The 26,698-nt window shown below is 41.4% G+C and overlaps 1 protein-coding gene and 1 long non-coding RNA gene across 5 annotated transcripts in view; one reads left to right on the forward strand and one right to left on the reverse strand.

Moving 5' to 3' along the window:
* The window catches only part of CRB1 (crumbs cell polarity complex component 1), a 265,536-nt gene that overhangs the window by 146,264 nt on the left and 92,574 nt on the right, over nucleotides 1-26,698 (reverse strand). For 2 of the 3 annotated variants that reach the window (XM_086343218.1, XM_086343216.1), the window contains exon 2: nucleotides 5,150-5,731. Coding sequence is in view for 2 of the 3 variants with exons in the window: in XM_086343216.1 (XP_086199342.1) it covers nucleotides 5,150-5,731 (582 nt within the window). In the remaining variant the exon portion in view is untranslated. Of the gene's footprint in view, nucleotides 1-5,149; nucleotides 5,732-12,496; nucleotides 12,629-26,698 lie in introns of all 3 variants that reach the window. The other variant, XM_086343217.1, reaches the window with a different exon arrangement.
* Nucleotides 17,874-22,703, forward strand: LOC147356068 (uncharacterized). 2 transcript variants are annotated; one of them, XR_015143017.1, is made up of 3 exons: nucleotides 17,874-17,999; nucleotides 18,415-18,488; nucleotides 22,600-22,703. It is a non-coding gene; the product is annotated as an uncharacterized LOC147356068 (long non-coding RNA). The 2 variants fall into 2 exon arrangements; XR_015143018.1 differs by lacking the exon at nucleotides 17,874-17,999 and adding an exon at nucleotides 18,188-18,329.

Below are 26,698 nucleotides of genomic sequence, written 5' to 3' on the forward strand. Positions count from 1 at the left end.
CGCTGCCGCAGCCCTCCCCCTTGTTCTCAGCTCGCTGTGACTCACACAAAAACAATAATAAATGCAGCCAGAGTACAAGAGTCTCAGCTCCACATCCTGGAGCTGGTGCACCCTGCTCTGCTCACGGACCACTTCTTCTCCAGAGTGTTCCCTGACTCTGAGTGGCATCTTTCTTCCTGCTTCCCCAGCACTCTGTTCAGAGAGAGACTGTAATTTTTGTTCACACGCTTTCTCCCTGAATAGGCTGTGAGCATTTTGTCAGGGATAAATTCTGTCTTAGCCATCTTTAGGTCTCCATGGTCTGGCACAGTGTCCAGTGCTTGCAAAACTGTGATGAATATTTTCTGAGCAAATAGCATTTGTTACTTTGTGCTCTCATTCAACAAACATTTGTCAACAGCAAGAAACTGCATTTCTCATGAAAACTATTTCAAATGGTTCTGTTCCTGAGCAAAGCCCTGAGCAGTATTTAACTGCCTTTGCATGACCCCACCAAAAATTCGTCAATTTCACAATTAAGAGCGTATAGGAAAACTACCATTTTCCTTTGATAAAATAAAGATATAGGCTGTGAAATTCAGAATTTCTCTTTAGGCTGTTACACATTATTTGCCTTTGGAATTTGAAAGATAATTCTTATGGGTGTATTATATGGTGAGTAAAATTTGAGGTATCTAGGTAGGTACTCCAGAATCAATACTTAAGTGTTCTTTAAACTGGTGCCTCATATATTTATATAAATATGGACTATCTATGAAAATTATTCCTGGTAATGGATATAAGTTCATTAAGTTTCATGTCTTAATTTTGCAAATAGGATTACACTTTCAACAAAAAACTTTCAATAGTAATGGTAATAAAAATATTTTCCATGAAATAAGATCATATTTTACATAATACTTTTATGTTCCCCAAATTATTTTCATGACCATTCAATCACACATTTGATTCACCATAGCTTCAAAGTGATTTACCTGAACAAAAATACATTAAGAACAGATGGAACATCAAGCCTAGGTGAGAATCTCCACATTGACTGAAATTCAAATTATGCCTTTGATAAATGCCACTGTAATGGCAGTGTCAGAGCTGGCTACCTTTTGAGGACTATTGGAAAAAGCTTAGAGAAGAACATGAAGAATTATCAAAAAAAAAAAAGAGAGAGAGAGAAGGTCTTATAGTCTTATAGATTTTAAGTAAGTAGCATCTATATCATGTGATGTGGAGAAGTAGAGTAAGTTTCAGGTGTGCAGAAAGAAGCTGCATGATAACACGGTTTATCCGCCAGCCTCTAAGGGGGCCTTCCCTGTGGCTACAACTATTGTGAAGGGCAGACCCGTGCCGAATAATCTGGATTTCCCACCAGAGGGCAGAAGAGAGCAGGCCAGGGAACGCGTGCTCTCTCTTGTTTGCATCATTCATGACCCTTCAGTGTTCATTTCTGTCCTAAAATTTAAAGGAAACAAGGTGGTGGTGTTAAAATGTGATACTTCTCTTTCACTCTTTCCTCTTAAATAATAGTCCACTTGCTTGGATTATTATATCACCCTTCATTGGCACTCTAATCCTACCCTAACCTCTCCCTTCAGTGTATCCTCAGCACAAGGAGCAGAGTGATTTTGTTAAAACGCAAGTCGAACATTTTCAGTCCTCTGCTCAAAACTCTGCAACAAGTTTGGGATTAACAGATGCTCAAAACTACATATAAAAGAGAAAAACAACCGAAACCTACTATATACAACAGGGAACTATATTCACTATCTTCTAATCACCTATAATGAATGGAAAAGAATCGGAAAATGATCCATCCAAAAGACGGATCACTTTGCTATACACCTGAAACTAACACAATAGTGTAAATTATACTTTGACACAAATTAAAAAAACTCCAAAGTCACTCACTAATGATTGAATGAACTCAAATATTTATTTTTACCCATATCATTTATCTGGAACTTTTTCTAGTAAAAAAAAATTACTATATACATGCACATACATATGCAGTACATATAAAAATAAATATATAAGTGTGTGTGTGTTAGCTGTGTCCAACTCTTTGCAACCCCATGGACTATAGCCCGCCAGGCTCCTCAGTCCATGGGATTCTGCAGGCAAGAATACTGGAGTGGGTAGCCATTTCCTTCTCCAGGGGATCTCCCCAACTCAGGGATCAAACCCGGGTCTCCCACATTGCAGGCCAATTCTTTACTGTCTGAGTCACTAGGGAAGCCCTATATAAAAAATAAAATATAAATATATACAAATGCATGTATAACTACTTTGGGTTGATCCTTGTCTTACAGGCTTTGCAAAATAAGAATCAAAGATGTCATGTGACAACCCATTTAACTGTTTACATCAGTGTTCTCTCAAAGTGTGGTCCCCAAACCAGCAGCAGCAGCACCACGTAGGGGCTTGTTATAAATGCATGCTCTTAGACCTCACCTCGGATCTATTGAGCTGGAAGCTGTATTTTATTAAACTCTCCAGGTGAGTCTGTTACATGCTAAGATTTGAGAACCACTGAAACAGATTACAAATTCATTAAGCTGGAAATGGCAATTGAATATTTAATGCATTCTCATTTTCATATTAGAGATTTCAAGTTTTTTGTGGGTAAAATAAGTTTGAAAATATTCTGGCTGTGATAATATCAGCAAGTCTTCTTCCTAATGATGTGAACACCTGTTCTTCCCTTACCTGCGTTTAGTCCCTCATCCAGACTGGTCCTAATGTCTTACACCTGGTATTGCAATGCTTTCTAACTAGTCTCCATGTACTAACTAGTCTCCATGTATTAACTAATCTCCACATACTAAGACATTTTCTTGAATAAAAAAATAAATTTTCATACATTTTTGTTTGTGAAATGAGATGCATCTTACAATCAATAAATACATTTATTACAGTGCTTTTTCTTATTTCCCCAAAGATTATTTTTATATCAAAGATCTATTTCACTTGAGGAACCAAGGTATTTTCCTATACTGCTTCGCTTCATCATGCATCCAACTGGCATTCCCCCTGCCCTCTCATCGCTCTATTTATCTCATACTGCAGGCATTTTTAACATGAAAAAAGTTTATTAGTCAACCGGGCTAATTCTAAGGAAGATGTCAATTTCAGAATGATCCACTGCAAACACTTGAACTAAGAGCATGTCACTAAGGTGAGGCTGTTAAGGTGGCCCCTACTCCAGTCAGACTGGTGTCCCCGTAAGAAGAGGGACGAGGACACAGAGGTGCACAGAGGAAAGACCACAAGAGGCATTTCACATTTGGGATACATCCTTGACATCTTTTATGCCAAATTTAGACCACTTAAAGGAAACCTTACAATTCAATTAAAATGTAAAAGTAAAAAAAAAAAAAAACACATACACTGTAAAACATAATTTTTCAAGCTATGTTTTTGCAATTATAAGGCTGTTGTAGAAAACTAATTTATATGGCTGAAACATTTGCCTTTATGTCTGTTCCTTTCAGTCACCATTCATGATATTGTACTAGGAGCAGGAAACAGGAGATAGTATCTTAATAAGCTATAGTGGTTTTCCAATGTGACTTTATAAACGGATGCAATCCCAAAAGCAGTCCTATAAAAATTTACTTCTCATTTTTATTCAAACACTAATAGAATTGATTTTGATGGTGAGCACACTGTAGTGTATACAAAAGTGGAAATATAATGCTGTGTGCCTGAAACATGTAGTGTTATAAGTCAGTTACCTCAATAAAAAATTAAAAATTTTAATAATTGAAATTCAATTGCTGTAACTCAAAAGAATGGACATGATAATATGGAATATGAACAAAGGGTTTTTCATGAGGTAGTACTGTTTTATGAGCTACTTTAGTATGCCTGTAATTTTTAGCATATTAGATAATTTAAAGATACTGAACAAAATAATTTTCCATGGGACACGTGTTCTACCATCGTAAAGTATGCATAAAGTAATAGAGAAAGTAAAATCTAGTTTAATATCTATTTACACCAGTTTTGTTACTAGGAAGAGTACCCAGAAACAAGGAAGAATTAATTAGAACAATTCACTAACAGTTTATTATTTCACCATGATTCACTGTGCTGAGTACTCCTCTTTTTAATTCACTAACTTAGTATAATAAATACTCCCAAAGTATTGATGAATTGAAGAATAAACAGAAAACATGACTTCTGTTCTTTCAGAACTAACACTTTAGTGGGAGGAGACAAAAGCACAGATAATCTGAAGAAGAGGACAGAATACAGGGAGTTCTTTAATAGAGACGCAAACTACTATGGAAGTAATAACTAATCATAGTTACTTGGTGGCTCTGATGGTGAAGAAGCCACCTGCAGTGTGGAGACCCGGGTGCACCCCCGGGTGGGGAAGACCCCCTGCAGAAGGGGACTGCAGTATTCTTGTGTTTCCCTGGGGTCTCAGATGAAAAAGAATCAGCCTGCAATGCAGGAGACCTGGGTTCAATCCCTGGGTGGGGAAGATCTCCTGGAGAAGGAAATGGCAACCCACTCCAGTATTCTTGCCTGGAGAATCCCACGGACAGAGGAACCTGGTGGGCTACAGTCCACGGGGTCACAAAGAGTTGGACAGGATTGAGTGACTGAGCAGGCAGGAGCCTTATAATGAATGAGCTACTTGTTACTCTGTTACTAAATCAACATCAGCAGAAACTTTGTGAATAGATAAATGGGTTTATTATTTGCTGTTTCCATGAGATTCAGCAAGAAGTGGCTTTTCAAAATAATAAAATCATGACTTATCTCAAAGGCCATTCTCAGTCAGCCTTGCTATCCTTGGTGTGTTTGTCACACTCTGACATCCTGTGTCCATCCGTGGCCAGCCCCACCAGGCTGCCCCACGGCCCTGGGAGGAAGGGCGTCTGCTCTGATGGGGAGACTGGACTGCCTTGACCCCGAAGCCCAGGTCCCAGACGCCCTTTAAGTCTAGACTGCATCTACAATAACAACAGTGACAAACGCTCAAGCTGGGTGGATTTTGAGTAGTTTAGGAGGCCCCCTATCTGCTGATGAGCTCCTGTCAAGGCCATGTTCAGAAGCAGTTGGATGGGCCATTCAAGGTCTCTTCTGCTTCCATCACATTAAGCAGAGGGCTAGGTTCCCCGCCCCGGACTGGACCCCCACTTACCAGAGAACCCGCGCGGGCAGAGGCAGGTGTACCGTCCGATCTCGTTGAGGCATGTGGCCGCGTTCCGGCAGGGCTCCGACACACACTCGTCCACTTCCACGTCGCAGTGCCGGCCTTGATAGCCCGGGACACAGAAGCAGGAGTAGCCGTCACCTCTGTCCTGGCACACGGCGCCGTGCAGGCAGGGGCTGGACGCGCACTCGTCGAGGTCCAGCTCGCAGAACCTTCCCGCGTAGCCAGCGGGGCAGACGCACACAGGGGGCCCGGGGTCCTGGTGGCAGACGCCCCCGTGCAGGCAGGAGCCGGACCCGCAGGGGCCAGCGGCGGTGTCGCAGCCGGCCCCGCTGTGCCCGGGAGGACATCTGCACCGAGAGCGCCTCTCCCCCGGGACGCGGGCGCACGTGGCGTGTCCAGGACAGGGGCTGGAGAGGCAGGGGTCCTCCTCCTCCCCACAGTCTTTGTCCCCGTGAACGGCTGTGTCTGAACAACGGCAACTCTTGTCTTTTGAGAAATCCTTGCACGTAGAATTCTTTTGGCAAGAATCGGAGAGGCACTTGGTGTCATTTTTATTGCAAAAGGAACCTACAAGGAAAAACATCAGATGAAGCATGCAAACAAATGGTGGATGATAAAATTAAAGAACATCCTTACTTCCACTCTTCATGCACCTCAAATGAACTCATTAAGAGAATGCAAACTTGACTGCATTCTAGCGATGAATTTGTCAAATTATGTCTAATAACGAGCTCTGTCATAATGATGATTTGTCATTTTTTTTCATATAGCTGCTAGTAAGAAACAAAAATGACTGGCTTCAGATTCTTTGCTTCTCTTGCATTTTCCTTTTCTCAGGTAGAAGTGCTGTTGAGGGATGGGGTGGATTTTTAAATTGCCCCATAATCCCTAAATTTTGAAATTCACATTCTCTCATGGAGGAATTTGGGTGTATCCTGGGAGATGAGATACAAAATTGTCTCTGAATATACTGTCTAACTGAAACTAATATTTGAATGAACACAATACTTTGGCTTATGACTGCTTTATTACAATCATCATGTGTGGTCTAAAAAGAAAAGCATAGAAGAATGAAAATATAAAATTAAACACCAACTATTTGCTGAAGGTTTACTCTGTGTACCAAGCACGTCAGGTGGTTCCATATATTATTCATAATCGTCCCAGCAACAAATATTATGTGCATCGTACAGATGACAGGCTAAGTCCCACCGAAAGGAAGCAGATGTAAAGTGTATGGACTTCCAAATTTCTGAAAGCTTCTCTGTTCTAGGGAAACATTTTTGAAATTCTCATTGGAATGATGACCAGCAAGAAAGCAATACTTCTGTGATTTTTTTCCCAAATTCACTGGATATCTACATGTGTATAATTTTCCCCTGAATCTACACATATTATGATCACAGCATTGTTATCTTCTTAATTATGTATATTGAGAAGCTGTTTGATTTGGCAACTCAACCACATCAGATCACAAAACACTATCTTTTGTGTATGGATTTATCTAGTACACCATTCTCTTATTTTTACTTCCAGTCTCACAATATTCCTAATATAACAGTGGGTAATGGTCTAGGCTTATAATTTTAAAAATTATGAAATGAATAGTCTGCTCTTAGGAGACATAAATCAACTACTGTCAGAAGAAAGTAGCATGAAAACTTTGAGAAATATGTAAAAGTGGTAAACCTCTTCCTGCAAAAGGAGAATTGGTTCTCTTTAATGTGGTCTGGTCACCAAGAGTGTGATGGGAAGATGGAAAGCTAGCGATTGACTGGTTCATCACACAAGAGTGAGGGTTTTCACAGTTCTCTTGCTTGGAGTCTTTCTGGCAGCTGAAAGTTCCCCTCCAGTGCCTGTGCACAGAAGGTTAACATATGCTTATGTGTTATCAGGAGGGTTGATCTGAGAGCAGACCTTTTCTAGTCCCTGTGGAAAAACTCAACCAATCATCCTTTTCCCATAGTTGTTTTTTTTCAAGCACTGGCTTTCCAATCACATCGTCAAATGTATGACTGGCTTCTAGCTGTTCATGTCTTAGCCACAATGTCACTTTCTGAGAAAAGCTTTCTCTGAACCCCTTTTGTAAACCTTTATCATGTTTTACTTTCTTATATATATGTGAAGTGTGCTTATTTCTTCTGTGCACGTTTGTTTTCTGTTTTCCTCACTGCAGTTCCAGCTCCACTAAGGAAAGGGGAAGACCTTGTCTCTGGTGTTTTCTGGGTTTGTAACATTACCTGTCATACAGTATCTGCTCAGTGCATACCTACTGGAATAGAGCGGAGAGATGTCACAACAGAACATGGGAGGAAGGGTGCTGTGTGATCACAGGGTCCAGGGCAAGCCTACCAGGAAAGCCTCACTGGAGAAAAGGTACTGGAGATGTCTTTTAATTTATTAATAATTGGATGACAGTTGGTTTGCAATGCTGTGTTGGCTTTTGCTGTACAATAATGTGAATCAACCATGGTGGTGGTGGTGGTTTAGTCACTAAGTCGTGTCCGACTCTTGAGACCCCATGGACTATAGCCTGCCAGATTCCTCTGTCCGTGGGATTCTCCAGGCAAGAATACTGGAGTGGGTTGCCATAAGTATACATATATCTGAGATGTCTTTTTAAATGAATGCAAGTGAAGGAATGGCATTATTTTCAGAAGAAAAAAAGAAAAAGCATAAGAGGTATGGGCATTGCTCTGCCAATCGTATGAAAAGCATGAAAGTATGGGAAGGCAGAGGTCTGAGAAGGGGGCAGAGGGCAGAGGATAGGGAGGAAAATGAAGAGATATTCAAAAGTTCTAACATGTATAGTACTTAGAGTTCCTGTGTCCAAACTAAAAAAAAAGGAGAAATAAATATCGCAACTCTGCTCTCTGAACTCTCACCGTCCTAGGCATATGAGGAAATTACGTTTTCAATCTTGCTTTGTTTTGTTGCATTTTGTTAGTGGTAATAATGATGGTTTTCCCCTTCCTTCAGAAATCAGGTATCTTGGAATAACAGTGGAAAGTAAGAGAGGAAAAAAGTGAAAGTGAACTGTAGCATAGTTCCTAAGAGATACTTTGAAGAGGTACAGTATTATTTACAGGCATACTGTGATAAGTCAAAGATGTATATTGTAAACTCTAGGGCAAGCATTAGCAAAGTGTAGCCTGTGAGTCAAATCTGACCTGCCATCTGTCTTATAAATAAAGTTTAATTGGAGCACAAAAAAATCAAGTATCTTGGAACTTCCCTGATAGTCCAGCAGTTAAAACAGCCTTCTATGCAGAGGGTGTGGGTTCAATCCCTGGTCAGGGAGCTGAGATCCCACATGCTTCACAACCAAAAAACATTAAAAAAAAAGAAAAAAGAAAAACAGAAGCAATATTGTAACAAATTCAATAAAGACTTTAAAAATGGTCCACATCAAAAAAAAAAAATCTGAAAATGAAGTATTTTCATTTAAGCCATTAATTGAAGCATTTGTATGGAAAAACACACAGCAAAAGGGAATTAGCATTTATGTCTTAGGCCCTTACGGTGCAATTTTAAAAGTAAACTTCTAACAGCATTTGTGCAAAGCATTTTACAGATGGAAAACTGAGTTTTATAGGGAATGAGCTATTTTTACAGGGTCATAGAGAAGGGGGATTTGAACCTCTGATTTGTCTGATTCCAAAGTTCCTTTCTTTTTCCTGCATTATTTTAGAAGTTAGGATCCTTCTGGGTAGAGTTTCCTGCTTAACCATGGTGATATCCACCTGTGTTTCCTCCTGCTGCATCTAAACCCCATGAAAAGCCTAGTGAAAGTGTTAGTTGCTCAGCCGTGTCTGATTCTTCACAGCCCTGGGGACCCTGCCAGGCTCCTCTGTCCGTGGAAACTTCCAGGCAAGAATACTGGAGTGGGTTGCCATTCCCTTCTCCAGGGGATCTTCTCGACCCAAGGATTGAACCCAGGTTTCCTGCCCTGCATGCAGATTCTTTACCATCTGGGCCATCAGGAAAGCCTGTATGGCTTAAAACAGTATGGCGACTCAATGGAGAAGGAAATAGCAACCCACTCCAGTGTTCTTGCCTGGAAGTTTCCCTGGACAGAGGAGCCTGGCGGGCTACAGTCCATGGGGTCTCAAAGAGTTGGACAGGACTGAGCACATGCATTGCTGCTCACCCACTCAAATGACTAAATGACAAAGATTGACAATACCAAGTGCTAATGGGCACCTGGAGAAAACAAAACTCTCCTTCACGCCCCCTTTATTATAACTGATCTTTCTTGTCTATGTGTTAATAATTGTATTCATCTTTCAAATAATGAACTTTGATTTTGTAGTGTTTGTCTATACTATCTTGGTTTCTTGGTTTTCTGTCCTACAGATTTCTACTTTTACCTTTCCCCCCCTCCCCTAATTTTACTTTCTTTTTAACTTGCTATTTACTTTTTTGGATTTCTTCTAATTTATTAATATGATAATTTTTTCTTTAAAAATACAGCTTTGCTGTGTTTCTCACAATTGCTTTTTATTATATTAAAATGTTTTCTAATTTCCATTGTGAGTTATTCTTTGCCATATTAAAAATCTGTAAGAATTAATTAGATCAAGTTTGTTAACTGTGTTATTTAGATCTTCTATAGCATTATTCACTATTTTCCACTTATTCTCTCTGCTGAGGTTGATGCATTAAAACCTCCCATAGTGATTAGATATTGGGCTTCCCTGGTGCCTCAGCTGGTAAACAATCCGCCTGCAACGCAGGAGACCTGAGTTCAATGTCTAGCTTGGGAAGATCCCTTGGAGAAGGGAAAGGCTACCCACTCCAGTATTGTGGCCTGGAGAATTCCATGGACTGTATAGGCCATGGGGTTGCGAAGAGTCGGATACGACTGAGTGACTTTAACTTTCTTTCCATTTTCATAGTGACTATAAATTTTCTCTATTTCTCCTTTTCGTTCTGACAATTTTCACTTTTATATTCTGAAGCAATGTTCTTATGTTCATAGAAATTCAGAATAGTTACATCGTGCTGTTGGTTTGATCCCAATATATTTTCAAAAAATCCTCTTTTGTCTTCAGAAAGGCATTGTAACTTAAAAGACTACTTTGCTGTATCAGTTACTTATCACATACATTGCCGGTGGAAATTCAAAATAGTGTAGGAACTTTGAAAAACATATTTGAAGTGTCTTATAAAATGGTCATATTACCATATGACCCAGCAATCCCACACCTAGGCATTTCCCCCAAGAGAAATGAAATCATAACGCCCATACAAAAAATTGTTTGAAAAAGAAAACAATTTTATTCATAATGACCAACACCGGAAAGAGCTAAATGTTCATCAACTGGTAAATAAATTTTAATATATCATATATTGGACCACTACTCAGCAAATTACTGATCCACAGAACAACATGAAGGAATCTCCAGAGTATTATGCGAAGTGAAAGAAGCCAGACCAAAGACTGCATGCTGCATGATTCCACTTTCCTGATGTTCTAGAGAAGGAGTAATTATATCACTGGACACAGTTCAGTGGTCACTGGGGAATGGAACTGGTGAAGGGCCTTAATGCAGAGGATCATAAAGAAATATTCATGGACATATTCTATATCATGAGTGTGCTTCTAGTTACTAATCGTATGCATTTGCCACTTAAAAGTGGTGAGTTTTCTCATACTGTATGTAAATCATACCTCAATAAATCAGACCCACCCCGAATTGTAAAATAATACTGAAAGGAATAAATCACCATAAACTTCCAAGAGCCAGGACAGAGGTTGAGGGAGTAGACAGCCATAAATACACATATACACTGGAAGCTGGACTACAGGGGGTGAGAAGTACTAGACTTAGGAAGCCAAAGAGAGCTGACACCAAGCCAAAAGCGGGAGAGCCCCAGAACCAGCTGATGCCACAGAACCCCCAACAGGTTCAGGAATTACACGTGTCACGCACTTCTGAAATGATCAAGCAAGTGGAGCTGAGAAAAGGAAGGTTGTTTGGGAAACTGGTTGAGAGCAGTTAGATGCTCTTGTTCTCTCTCTCACCCTAGGAAACTGCAGGTGTTTCCCCCACGAAGGCAGATTCAGAGGCATGGGTGATGTGGGTGGGGCTGAGTCTGGTTTGTGGAAGAATTAAGTGGGTGTCTATGCAGAATTCTGAGACACCCCCCAGCCTCATTTTCAATTCATTTCTAACAATGCCAGGAGCCAGATGTATATTCCAAGCAGGAAAGGGAATTATTTCTCTTGACAAGCCTGAGTGAAAATACTTTCAGATACTGATGCGGAATGTTACCTATTGAAATGACCCAGTTGGACCACTCTAGAATAAATCCTAAGAAGCTGTAAACCCTAGCACATAAAGAAAGATCTTTCAAACAGCTTTAATAAGAACCACTATATGGAATGTACGTAAGCATATAGGGCATGCATACGTGCTCAGTAGAGAGTTATTTTTTAATTATACTTTAAATTATACTTCAATTATACTCTAAAAAACAATGATAAATGAGTGTTTTTGATTCTATTAATCAGCTTAAGAAACAATAGTACTTCCTTCTTATGTATGAACAGATTGCATGAGATTTTCAGACATTTGAGGAAAATCTCCAACTAAGATCAAACACAAAGACAAAAACACACATTGTTTTAAAGAAATGTAACTTGGAAGAGGCAGAGACAGTGTAGGCAGATAAGCAAAATTTATGTAAACTTGAGAATTACTATTTTCAAAGAGTCGGAAAGGATATAGCTGCAGTGAAATGAGTAGAAGGGTTATAAAAATAAACTTCCAGAAAACAAGAAATTAAAAATGTGAGTCTCAGACATTTAAAAATTCAGCTGAGTGATTGAAAGTTGAGAAGAATCTCCCCCACCTCACCCCCACAAAAGAGTTTTACCAAGAGACTGGAAACAGGAGGTAGAAGAAAAAGGGACCTAGAGGAACAGTCAAGGAAGAATTTCAAAATGAGACACCAGAGAAAACGTGGAGGACATGAGGGGTCAAGGAGAAGAGGAGGATGGAGCTTAAAGTTATGTCAGGATATGCAGAATTCCAAGCGATCGTGCGAGCAGCTAAAACCGAAGAATAAAGCCTAGCCTATTATTTTAAAATATACAAATGAAAACTACAAGAAATATCTAGAAGAGTTTCAAGTAGTTGCTTCCAGTTGCATGCTGAGAGTGAGAAGCTGGAATTGAAGGGGAGGTGGTAAGAAGTGTATTGTTGTCCCCCTTATAACCCTTAGTGATTTTTAAAGTGTGGCTGAATAAATGTAATAAAAATATTTTTCAAAGCCAAACAGGAACAGTTATAACACAGACACACACACGCTCATTGGCCTGCTTACCTGAGCACTCTAGGTTCTGTTTTCCGTGCTGCTGCACGACCAGATGGTCCATCAAGCACATCCCTTTACTGGGTCTTCTCTGGGGGTCACGTTGTCATTGGCACCATTTGCTGCCTGGGTTTATGGGTTGCCCTAGGTGAGATGCAAATAGGCCCTCTTAGAAATGCAGCCTGTGTGTGTGTGTGTGTGTGTGTGTGTGCGTGTGTGTGCACTCAGTCTCTCAGTCATGTCTGACTCTCCATGACCCCATGGACTGTAGCTCACCAGGCTCCTTGGTCCATGGGATTCTCTAGGCAAGAATACTGGAGTGGGTTGCCACTTCCTCCTCCACGGGATCTTCCCGACCCAGGGATCGAACCCAAGTCTCCTGCATTGGCAGCTGGGTTCTTTACCAATGAGCTACCTGAGAAGCCCACAGACTGTGACCTAAGCATTGTTTTTTTTTTAAGATTTTTTAATGTGGACCATTTTTAAAGTCTTTATTGAACTTGTTACAATATTGCTTCTGTTTTATAGTTTTTGGTTTTTTGACCACAAGGCATGTGGGATCTTGGCTCCCTGGCCAGTGGTTGAACCCGTACCTCCTGTATTGGAAGGCAAAATTTAAACCACTGGACCTCCTGTATTGGAAGGCAAAGTCTTAACCACTAGCCTAGGCGTTATTAATTGACTGTACTAAACTGACTGTACTGACTGTACTAAACAAGCAAAGAGCATAGCCTGTCAAAAAGAAAATAGTTTTTTTCAAATATAGAAAGGAACTGCAATTTACTGCCTTAGTAAAAACAACAAATTAAATAGCCAACTAAGAAAATGAAAGCGGAATATGCAGAGACAAATGATGGGAGTGTCACGATGTAAGGGTTATGATTGTTCTACTTTTGTACACCTGAATTGGAAAAGAATCCATCGTGTATACATTACTCCAGTGTACCACGTACACTGTGTGTACACTCAGTGAACAATGAAATAATTCTCATAATGATAATACCTTTAGAACAAGAGTGAAATGGACACACACAGGAAAACTTTGCAGGAGGAGGATGCTGTTCCCAACCTTCATGTGAGCCTTGGTCACCGTGTGAAAACCTTACTGCACGTGAAGTGTCACGGCTATCCTCAGACCACTTTAGAGGCTGCCCAGCTGTTTTCTTGCAGTAAAGTTTGCCATCTACTGGATATTGTAAGAAGTTCCAGAATAATGGAGTTCGGACTTTTCCTTTTTTCTTAAGTGCGGCAGAACTCCTCCAAGGAAGATGCCGTGAGCAATCCCAACACACAGAACTGCAGCGAGGAGCAGCTCAGTGTGAAGAAGGAAGGAGACCTCAAGCCCAGCCACTCAGCCCCCAGATTTTCTGGGGACACCTGCGGGGAGCCCAGGAGGCTGAAGAGCAATCTGAAATCGCTGTTCAGGGGAAAAGGAACTGTTTCGGAGAGTTTCTGTAATTCTTTTGTATTTGCTATTTTGGTATTGCTAGGGCTAAAATAAATGTATATATTTTAATATAAATATACATTTATATAAGTATATATGCAAACAAATGTATATTTGCTAAGAAATAAAAAGTAACTTGACCAGTTTTAAAGACTATAAGCACACAAACATTAGTATTTACTTATGTGTGGGTATTTTTACTTTCTAATAATTTGATTTGGAAAACAGCCATATGGGTAATTTAGCTTAGTTATAAGAATATATTTATTTGGAGCAATGACATACCACAAGGTGATTTCAGGGAAAAGCATTTTAACATCTCTAAGATTACTCAGCATTTGTGCATGCTAAGTCGCTTCAGTCATGTCCGACTCTGCGACCCTAGACTGTAGCCCGCCAGGCTCCTCTATCCATGGGATTCTCCAGGCAAGAATACTGAAGTGGGTTGCCATGCCCTCCTCCATGGGATCTTCCCAATTTATTCCTTTGTCCTTGATGGCTTTAATACACTTATCTCTGAAACAGAAATGTAATTCTCAGATTTAAAAAGCGTCAGTCAAGAATCTAAAAATTTTATCAACTTTTTATTAGCAATGTTTTTGGCAGTGTTTAGACTGGCTGACCATAGTAGATGAGCCTGTGTGTGTGTGTGTGTGTGTGTGTGTTGGATGACAAGCAAAGCCTGTGAAGTGAGACACGGTCTGTCGGGCCTGGCTCTGGCATGCACAGCCTCTGTTTCCTCAGCTACAGAGAAGGAGAAACAGTAGAATCCACTTCTTAAGGTTTTTGTGATAACTAAAGTCACTAGATTTAAATGCTTGGCAGACACACAGTAAATGGTCAGTAAATGTTAGCTCTTATTGTTACATAAGATGCTTAGAGATTGTTTGGGAAAAAGTTACTGGATTAATAGAAAATGGAGCAATAACAATAATAACCAAAAAAGTGTCATTTACTAACACAGTGTCACTGCAGGGGTTTTATTTGAGGAAACTTAACAGAGACCCGGAGAAAGCAATGGCAACCCACTCCAGTACTCTTTCCTGGAGAATCCCAGGGACAGCGGAGCCTGGTAGGCTGCCATCTATGGGGTCGCAGAGAGTCGGACACGACAGCAGCAGCAGCAGCAGCAGCAGCAACAGAGACCGGAGAAGGAAATGGCAGCCCACTCCAATACTCTTGCCTGGAAAATCCTAGGGACGGAGGAGCCTAGCGGGCTGCAGTCCATGGGGTCGCGAAGAGTCGGATATGACTGAGCGACTTCACTTTCTTTCTTTCTATAGTTCCTTTTGGAGAAGGAAATGGCAACCCACTCCAGTGTTCTTGCCTGGACAATCCCATGCACGGAGGGGCCTGGTGGGGTTGCACAGAGTCGGACACAATTAAGCAACTAACATACACACACAACAGAGACCCAAGTGCACATGTACACAGCGAGACTACCAATGGGCTGGTCCAACACGCAGAGACACCTTTCCCATCAAGTACATGACATACATGCAACATTATGTATAAAGGAGGTAACCAATGAGGCCAAACACTCAGTGCTCTGTGGGGGCCTAAATGGGAAGGAAATCCAAACAAGAGAATATCTATCTATATATTCAGAGAGAGAGAGAGAGAGAGAGAGAGATGATTTACCTCACTATACAGCAGAAAATAACACACGTTGTGAAAAACTACACTCCAATAAAAATTAAACAAAGTACCTGGACTCGGTCAGGATCAAACTGAGATGAATGAGGTTTAGACTGAGAAAATAACCTGCTCTCACACAAGAACATCTTCACTATCTCACTGTACATTTCGAGTGCCATTTAAATTTGGGGCTCAGAGAAATGCTCGCAAATTGAGAGCTGTGATGAGGGTTTTCTGTTCAGAGGATCTGCTTTTTTGTTCCCAGTGCCTATTCTGTGAGTTTTCATAGTCAAAGCCAAGATCGTACCTTAAAGATGTCCCTTCTTGTATAAACTCGGCCTGTGTACAAGTCCACCTGCATTTATTTGTAGGGGTAACAACTGACCCTTGTTTCTGTTTTTTATTTAAAGGCTCTCTTATTACAGCTCTTCTTGGTCTTTTCCTAGGATTTCCTAACTGAACTCCCCCCATTAGCACTCTCATTTTTGAGGTGAGTCCTCATTTTCATTTACTCTAAGAATCGAGTCTGTTAGCAGAAGGGAAGGAAGGAAGGTAGGAGGGACTAGTGTTATTACTCATATCTGGGTTAAATGAGCAGTCCAAAATAGGCCTCACCTTTAAGGAGGGCGCTCACGTGCACTCCCACAATTACACACCAAGTATCCTCTGCTCACTGCCCTGCAGCAGATACTTCACTGCGTTTTCTCCTCAAGCCACTGAGACCTGGCCGGGGCCCGGGGAAAGTGCTGCCTGGGATGGGAGTAAGGGCGTGCCGGCTGCGGACAGGCGCTTCTTTAACACACTAAGGGACAGGCTTTGCCGCCGCTGCTGCTGTTCAGTCCCCAAGTCATGTCCGACCCTTTGCAACTCCATGGATGGCAGCACGCCAGGCCTCCCTTTAAAGATACAGGCACAGGCTTTAAAGATATATTATTTCTACTTTTAATGTACATTTAACCTAATTTCACCTAAATAAAAATGAAAGATGAATTGAGGAATTGTGAACATAAGTTCAATTTTCCCAGCAACATCTACTGAATAGTTTCTGATACCCTGTCATGTCAAAGATCTTTTCTTAAGAAGAATAAGTAAACATTTGTTAGTGAATTGCTTTCATTTGTACTTTTGTTTTTATTAAAATAACAACAAAGTCTACTGTCTTTATAGAGACATTTTGCTTATATCCTTGGTATTTTTAGAAGTTAATATAGATTTCTATATTAAACCAGATCTCAAAAGCCACTGTTGATTTCTATAATTGGAACAACCATTGACTTGATAAAGAGGACTTAATTCAGCTGATGCTGGGAAAGACTGAAGGCAAGAAGAGAAGGGTATGACAGAGGATGAGATGGTTGGATGGGATGAGTTTGAGCAAGCTCCAGGAGTTGGTGATGGACAGGGAAGCCTGGCGTGCTGCAGTCCATGGGGTGGCAAAGAGTCAGATATGACTGAGCAACTGAACTGAACTCAGCTGTCAAAAGAAAACATTTTTATTCAGATTTTATTGTCTCTTCCTTATTCAGAAATATGGTAAATTGGATGGACCCTGTCATTTTGGTGAACCATCTAACAATTTCAGTCATGTTGCTGTGGTTTAGCTGCTCAGTCCTATCTGACTCTTGCAACCCCATGGACTGTAGCCCACCAGGTTCCTCTGTCCATGGGATTCTCCAGGCAAGAATACTGGAGTGGGTTGCCATTTCCTTCCCCAGGGGATCTTCCCCACCCAGGGATCGAACCCCTGTCTCCTGCATTGTAGGCAGGTTCTCTACTGCTGGGCCACCAGGGGAGCTCATTTTAATAACAGTTTGTATTTCAAATAGCAAATATTTGGGATTTGGGGGTTTCAAATTATCCACAATAACTTGCCTTTAGAATGAAATAGGTTATAAACAATGCTAGAGACAGAGGAGAAATTTCCAGATCAAAGAATTCCACATCAGGGAAGGGGCTGGTTGAATTTTCTTGAGCCTGGCTTTCTGCAGAGACTGAACTTTAATTCCAGGGTTGGGACTACGGTGGGGGGTGGGGAAGGGACGTGGCAGGAGATGCATCTTTATTCGGGAAGTAGCCAAAATGGCCCACACGTGGTGGGTAATCAATAGGAATCTTGAATAATGGATGAATGAGCAAGAAAACCTGGATTCCCGTTTAAGCCTGGCTGTGAAGCTCTCACTCTCACCTCTTTTGATAAAATCAAGTGGAGCAAATCAGAGGGTAAATTGCTCACTTTGATATACATGATGAGAGGATCACACGGGACAGTTCAAGAAGTAGATGTGCCCTTTAAGACGTTTCTTTTCTCTGCATTCCTGTAGCCTCTAAAAAACTAGGCATTCTCTCTCTCCTACCTAGCTATCTCTATAGACAGGTTTTAAATTCTAAATTGAGGCAAATTGACTGTAATGGCAAGAGCACAATTGTGTGGTAAGACAGACAGAGGTTTAAATTTTGGTTCTGCTGTTTCCCATACCTGTGGTCTTAGAATTCGTGTGCCTCCTCATTTCTGAGGGAGACAGACCCGCAGAGCAAGGGCTTTGGAACCTGGGTTTAAACCCTGACGCTGCCACTTACAGACAGTATGAGTTGTATTAAGACACTTAACACCTCTGTGCCTTAGCTCTCATTTTTATAAAAGTGATGCCCACCCCACAGTTTTATTGGTGATATTTAGTTAATACACATAAAATGCCCAGCAGTACTTGTAAGAGCGAGAGTGTTGTCAGCCAATTCATATTGTTGTTATTATCATGAGAGGTAAAAAGGATAACATACATAAAGTTCTTTATAAAAATTATAATAAAGTAATTATCTACTCAGTATTATTTGTTTTTCCTTTCAGTGCAGAGTTCAAAGCACAGATGCCTTGGTCCCCTTCTACTGACAAGCACAGTGCCACCACATGGCGAGTGCCTGGTAAGTGCTTGCATGCTTAATAAATGAGTCAGTGCAAGGAAAATGAGAGTGTATGTCTATCCTGGAAAGAGTTGTTAGTTTCTGAGTTCTGGGAAGTACAAGTGTACTGTCATCACACATCCCTGAGAACCTTTCCTTGCGATCAGGAGGGACCCAACCCACCAACTGCAAATTTAGCGCCCTTAGCTCACGGGCAAACTCTGCAGCATGACTCCCTGCTGAGCAGACTGCGCTAGAGCTCGCTGGCGTCACCTGCATCTCACCTGCTCTAGAGTGTCCGTGGACTCACCAAGGACTTTTCCCACAAAGATATTTTAAATCCCCTGGGTATGGGTGCCATCTTGCTAGGTGCCTTTTACGTACGATTTCCGATCGTTAACATTGGCACACGTGAGATCGGGGCCTGCTTCTCCAAAGCTTTCTTTTGCTCTCAAAGCTTCCCCGTGAGAACAGAAGCCTCTGGGTCCTCATCTACACAGCCTACGCACCTGAGCACAGGTCTGGATGGGGTCAGCGTGAGGGACCAATGGATCACACACGCGAACCCCAGAGAAGGGGCCCTGCCCTTTGTCACCCTTAAACATAACTAAAGAATGAAACTGTGAAGGTCATTTTTACTAAGTGTCAATCACTGACGATTGCAATGAGAATCTAATTATGTCCCTTTGACATTAAAATCATCTAAAGCTAATCAGGCCTGGGCACTCTGACCTTATTATAATCCATGTACACTTTAATAAGGATAGGCTTGTAAATGACCCCTTTTATTTAAAGGGATACTTACATTTTACTAGGTCCTTGCCTCTAGCGAATTGAAATTCCACAGTAAAGCTAAAAATGTTCTAAATGAAGAGAAAAATAAAAGTTATTTTTTCCCCACTCCTTCAGTTCAGTTCAGTAGCTCAGTTGTGTCCGGCTCTTTGTGACCCCATGAACCACAGCATGCCAGGCCTCTCTGTCCATCACCAACTCCTGGAGTTTACCCAAACCCATGTCCATCGAGTTGGTGATGCCATCCAGCCATCTCATCCTCTGTTGTCCCCTTCTCTTCCTGCCCTCAATCTTTCCCAGCATCAGGGTCTTTTCAAATGAGTTAGCTCTTCGCATCAGGTGGCTAAAGTATTGGAGTTCCAGCTTACCACTATTTTCTGTTATTTTCTGTTACCACTATTGTGTCTGTTGATCAACAGACATCAGATCAGATCAGATCAGATCAGTCGCTCAGTTGTGTCAGACTCTTTGCGACCCCATGAATCGCAGCACACCAGGCCTCCCTGTCCATCACCAACTCCTGGAGTTCACTCAGACTCATGTCCATTGAGTCAGTGATACCATCCAGCCATCTCATCCTCTGTCGTCCCCTTCTCCTCTTGCCCCCAATCCCTCCCAGCATCAGAGTCTTTTCCAATGAGTCAACTCTTTGCATGAGGTGGCCAAAGTACTGGAGTTTCAGCTTTAGCATCATTCCTTCCAAAGAAATCCCAGGGCTGATCTCCTTCAGAATGGACTGGTTGGATATCCTTGCAGTCCAAGGGACTCTCAAGAGTCTTCTCCAACACCACAGTTCAAAAGCATCAATTCTTCGGCGCTCAGCCTTCTTCACAGTCCAACTCTCACATCCATACATGACCACAGGAAAAACCATAGCCTTGTTGGCAAAGTAATGTCTCTGCTTTTGAATATGCTATCTAGGTTGGTCATAACTTTCCTTCCAAGGAGTAAGCGTCTCTTAATTTCATGGCTACAGTCACCATCTGTAGTGATTTTGGAGCCCAGAAAAATAAAGTCTGACACTGTTTCCACTGTTTCCCCATCTATTTCCCATGAAGTGATGGGACCGGATGCCATGATCTTTGTTTTCTGAATGTTGAGCTTTTAGCCAACTTTTTCACTCTCCACTTTCACTTTCATCATGAGGCTTTTTAGTTCCTCTTCACTTTCTGCCATAAGGGTGGTGTCAACAGACATAATCTCAATATTAATTATAAAACCATCTTGCAGAATCATTTAGCTACATGGCTACTCTTGTTCTAAAATGATACCTGAAAGTTTTATTATTTTCCACTAGATTTTTATCAGATTTTAAAGTAATTATGTTATACAGAAGTAAGGTTAAAGAAAACTGGTAAAATAAGTGAAAGCAGACTTTCAAATTTTAGCTCATTCTGCTGTACCCAAAATAGTATGGACAATATAAGAATGAAAAAAATTAGGATAAACTAGTGTTTCAGTTTTACTATTGATATTACCAAAATGCCTCCAATACCTGGGTTCCTAAGGATAAATATCTCATTAATTCCTACACAAAAAATATGGGGTTGGAGGTATTATAGCTATTTTATAAGGAGGGAATTGAGATTCAAAGATGTTCAATAAATTCTCCAAAGTTATGCAGCTAATATGTGTTCGATTACGATGCCAAAAAGACTTTAAACATTTATTTGAAAAAATTCAAATAAAAAGTGAATCATAAAAAAGAAGTACCGAAGCAGTGTCGAGACCAGTATTCCCACACTTCGTCACTTATCTAAACCACAGGATCTCATGAACTTGTGGACTTTCTGAGTCAGCATTTCTAGTGAGCTCCCAGGGGTGCCGATGCTGAGGGTCCAGACCACACTTTAAATACCAGGCCTCTCTCCCTGCCTTGTCTAACAGAGGTATGAAGTGGGTGGGCCACATATGTAACGTTAAGTCTTCTAGTGAAAAATATAATTTAAATTATAACTAAGAGGTAAAAATAAGCAGGCACAATTAACTTTAATAATATATTATGCTTAACCACATATAACTAAAACTATCATTCCAATATGTAATTAGGGTTAAAAATTAATGAGATATTTACATCTCTTTTCATCCTAAGTTGTTGAAATCCTACATGCACTCTACACTGAGTGCATCACAGCCCTAGCTAGCAACAGTTTAAGTGCTCAGAGCCACATGTGACTCAGGCTACTAGGTTGAATAGTGGAGATCTCAATGGTTTTCTCATGCTGCTGCTGCTGCTGCTGCTAAGTCGCTTCGGTCGTGTCCGACTCTGTGCGACCCCATAGACAGCAGCCCACCAGGCCCCACCATCCCTGGGATTCTCCAGGCAAGAACACTGGAGTGGGTTGCCATTTCCTCCTCCAATGCATGAAAGTGAAAAGTGAAAGTGAAGTTGCCCAGTCGTGCCCGACTCTTAGCGACCCCATAGACTGCAGTCTACCAGGCTCCTCCCTCCATCCATGGGATTTTCCAAGCAAGAGTACTGGAGTGGGGTGCCATTGCCTTCTCCGGGTTTTGTCATAATTCTGCACAAAGAACTAATGTCTAGAAAAATTACATTTGGTTATGAGTAAGACATTCATCTTCTAGTATTTAAATTGTCTTCTTTTATGGCATGATTATAGTACTAGGCATCATATAGTACTGTGTGTGTGCTCGGTCATGTTGATTCTTTGCAACCCCATGGACCATATATAGCCCACCAGGCTCCTCTGTCCACAGAATTTTCCAGGCTATAACATTGGAGTGGGTTGCCTTTTCCTCCTCGAGATATAGTACTAGGCATGAATAAAGATGCTTCAAGGTACTTTCTTAGAGCTTATTTATTACAGTGTATATTCAAATTGTGCACATCCTTAGAAGCCTATGTTCCCATGAATCATTCCCAGATCTTTGCGTCCTTGTTGATCTCCTGGCCTGAGCCGGCACAGAACTGATCACTGTTAAGACATCACACTTATTTATGTTGTTCCTGAATTGTTCTGTTTCACAAATGGTGACTTGTATCCCCAGTTAGCAAAGGAACTCTTTAAGTTCAGGAAACAACATTCCCCACCTCAGTCTGTCTGTACACAGGCTCTGTGTATTCAGCAGTGACCCCACTTGGAACCCTAGCTCCTGCATGGTGCAGTAAGTACATGCTGCTGGCTTTGCTGATTGATAGGTTTTCCCCAGGGGAAATCTGTCCTGCTCACTTTAAGGCTCACCACACTTGGACAGAGAGAATGGTTTTCTAGTCTGGTCACTGCAGGTCGTTAGCCAGATTTGGGGAAAACCCAGGTTACTGTGGTTACTTGATAACTTGGAAACAATGGTGAATACATTTCATTTTCTTTTTATCCAGCTAAAAGCCGTGTGACACCGAGTGCAGCGAGTACAATGCCCTTGTGCCTTTGGTGTGGGCAAGATTCTGGTGGCCTGCTGCCCAGGGCGCCCTGGCACCCACTGTTCTAGCAGGCCCCAGTGCACTCAGACCCGCCCCAGCTCCCCGGCACACCCTGTAACACACATGGACCATGGGTCTCCATCTCCCAGGACCCATCTGGCAAACTCTACCCCCGAAGGTTGTGGCGAGTGTGCACGGGATGAAGGCTGAGCCTTCCTTGCTGAGTACAGAACATCGGGAAAATGAGAGAAAACTAGAGGGAGACGCGTGGTTGCTGACGTTCTTCTGCAAGTTGAAAGAGAATGTCTCGTATTTGAATTGGCAGCGTAACTGAATAGAAAATAATGAAAGTCTAAGGCTAGCTCTACTGTGGAAATGACACAGAAGGGAGCTTCATGAGCAGACACAAGACGCCATACTGTAGGAAGGCATGGCTGTACCTTTGCACTTAAAGTGTTGTGGAGGTGGGTGGGTGGATAGGAAAAGAAGGATGAACTCAAGCAAATAATTAATTCCTAATAAATTAAGTAAATTAATATTTTGCATAGTAATAGAAAACATTTTACTTGATATAAATTAGGTTTTTAAGTAAATCCCATGTATTATTCATCATTGCATATACCACCCATTTCCAACATAGACTCAATAATTGGTAATTCATAACTGAACTGAAACAAGCAAGCTTAATCCCTATGTCCCGAAATGTAACTAATTGTTTTTTCTAAGCCTGGTAGGCTACGGTCCCTGGGGTCACAAAGAGTCAGACGTGACTTAGCAACTAAAACACCACTACCAGGATTACTGTATTTTTTTTTTCTCTTGAAAAGTTGTCTGCAGCCCACCACGATCTATTACTATGCCTGCATCATATACCCGGTTATACTCCCACTGATCTTTCACTTAGAAGGAGCTCTTGAATGACACACGTGTATGAAATGGGAGCCTTCGTCGTGTTAGTTGCTCAGCCGTGTCCCAACTCTTGCGACCTCATGGACTGTAGGCCACCAGGCTCCTCTGTCCATGGGATTCTCCAGGCAAGAATACTGGAGTGCGCTGCCATTCCCTTCTCCAGGGGATATTTTCCCGAACCAGGGATCAAACCCAGGTCTCCCACATTGCAGGCAGTTTCTTTACCATCTGAGCCACCAGGGAAGCCCAAATGGGTGCCTTCATTCTTTTCTACATCATTTTCTTTAACTGTGCTAAAACAATAAATTCAGAACAAATCCAGTAAACTTACCTAGTATAACACGCAGTAAACTGTAAGTCAAATGGAAACAATGTCTAATTTGAAGCACACTGAAGGGCATAGCAAAGGATGAGAACTCAGCTTCATTAGTTGGAGCAGAAGGATGACCTCCTGTCAGTGAGCCTGGCAGGTATCATCACGCTGTGCCCCAGGCTTCCCCAAAGCACAGCCTTTTAGTGACCTGTGAGAGAGCGGATAGATGCTACCGCAATACAATGAAACAAGCCACTTTACAGACTATTCCAATTTCATGATGGAGAGATAGAATAAGGATACAATCAATAATTTTCTGAAATGAAGGAGGCTAAGATCCTATCAGCTAAAGCCAGGTCTCTAGAGAACAATAAAATGCTTAAGCTTTACAAAATAAAAGCAATTTTAGTTTATTTACAAATTAAAAGGCTTCCGTCAAATAAGCCAATTAATATTTATCTTCCAAGGGGATGCTAATCCTATGGTATAAAAGGGGTTAAGAGACCCTGAAAGAATCTGTTTACCTCGGGTCTATTTCTAAAGCACCCTATCATGTTGTTATAGAAACTACTCCGGGCTGAAAATCTCCCTCTATGATTATTGCTATAGAAACCACCAGACGGCCAGAAGCCAGTTTTTCACCCATTAGCCATCACTCCCCTACCCTCCTCCAAGACGGTTTTGCTTCTAAATGCTTCTGAGCTGCTAGAAACAGAGGGAAAAAAAGGGTAAACAAGTTTGGTGGGAAAGAAAAGACACAGAGAGAGAAAGGAGGGCACATTACAAGCACTAAAGAGACCCGGGGTATTTCAGTTTTCCTTTACAGAGAAAAGAAGGATAATTAGACAAGCAAACAAGCCTTTAAACTGGTGACTGAATCGCCTCATGACCATCTGTTCAGATTAAAAGTGAGCAATAAAGAAAGTGCTATTCTCATATTTTTAAAGCCATCGTTGGGCATTTTCAAGAATTTCCCAGTAGAATGTGTGTCTATGTCTGACGTTTTTTCCTATTTAACTCAGATTAACACTAGAATGTGTGTCTATGTCTGATGTTTTCCTATCTAACTCAGATTAAATATAAAAAGCAATTTTCCAGGCCTTCCCTGGCAGCCCAGTGGTTAGGACCTGGGTGCTCCACCGCCATGGCCCAGACCCAGACCCTGGCTGGGGAACGAGATTGTGCCAGCTGCAGAGCACGGCCAGGGATATAAACATACTTAAAACTTAAACAGATATGTAAATAAACAGGTAAAACAAATAAAGAAAAGGCAATTTTCTTATGATAGTTTCATATAAGATATTGTTAAGTTCTAGTATGGTGTCATAGTGAAAAACTCATGCTTTGATAACCATAATCTAATTCATTTCCTTCTTCCCAAGGTTGTAATCAGTTTTTAAGTTCTCATATGATTTTAAAGTTTTGGCACTGTTTTGTGTAAAAATGGCCTACATAAATTAAACCAGACAACAGAATTTTTTTTTTACTTCCTTTATCATACCTCAGACTTTATCTTTTCATACTGAATTGCCTTGTCTGTTAATAAATAACAAATTTGCTTGGACTTTATGGCTTTTAGTTTTAAAATTTCAGCAGACATATACATAAACCTGACACTGAAATAACTCAGAATCAGATTTTTTGACACAAGGATGATGGTTTAAATGTTTAAAAACTGTCACCCCCATGAAGAGCTTAGAGATATCAAGGGTTGGAGGAGTTTGCTGGCAAGACAGCAGAGCAGAACATGAGCTCACATCTTCTTACAAAAACATCTAGGTCAAAACTAACTGCTGAACAATCATTGACCAAAAAAATGCTGGACCCTACCAAAAAAGATACCCCACATCCAAAGACAAAGAGGAAGCCATGGGACGGTAGGAGGGGTGCAATCACAACAAAATCAAATCCCACACCTGCCAGGTGCGTGACCCACAGAAAGGAATATCATTGTACCACAGATTCTCCCACAGAAGTGGAAGTCCTGAGCCCTGTGTCAGGCTTCCCAGACTGGGAGTCAGACAATGGGAGGTGTCCCCAGAGAATCCGGCTCTGAAGGCAAGAGAGGTTTGAGTACACGTATGCCACACGACTGGAGGAAACAGACCTTGTGTGTACCAGGGCCCAGAGAAAAGATCAGCAACCTCATAAGAGACTGGCCCAGACCTGCTTGCTAGTCCTGAGGGTCTCCTGTAGAGCTGGAGGCGGCTGAGGCTCACTGTGGGAACAAAGACACTGGCAGCAGCAGTTCTGGCAAGTACTCACTGGTGTGAGCCTTCCTGGAGGCCTCCTACTAGCCCAACCCAGGGGCCTGCAGGCTCCACAGCTGGGCTCCCTAAAGCCAAAGCACCAACAGGATAGGAGAGCTGGACCATAAAGAAAGTTGAGGACCAAAGAATTGATGCTTCCAAAATGTGGCGCTGGAGAAGACTCTTGAGAGTCCCTTGGACTGCAAGGAGATCAAATCAGTCAATTCTAAAGGAAATCAACCCTGAATATTCATTGTAAACACTGATGCCCAGATATGCAGATGACACCACCTTTATGATATAAAGTGAAGAGGAACTAAAGAGCCTCTTGATGAAAGTGAAAGAGGAGAGTGAACAAGTTGGCTTAAAACTCAACATTCAAAAACTGAAGATCAAGGCGTCCGGTCCCATTGCTTCAGGGCAAATAGATGGAGAAACAATGGAAACAGTGACAGACTTTATTTCCTTGGGCTCCAAAATCACTGCAGATGGTGACTGCAGCTAGGAAATTAAAAGATGCTTGCTCCTTGGAAGAAAAGCTATGAGCAAACCTAGAAAGCATATTAAAAAGCAGAGACATTACTTT

The sequence above is a fragment of the Bos grunniens genome, chromosome 16 (assembly GCF_055505025.1).
Source record: "Bos grunniens cultivar Pamir isolate PY7600 chromosome 16, Bosgru_T2T1.0, whole genome shotgun sequence".
Lineage (NCBI taxonomy): Eukaryota > Metazoa > Chordata > Mammalia > Artiodactyla > Bovidae > Bos > Bos grunniens.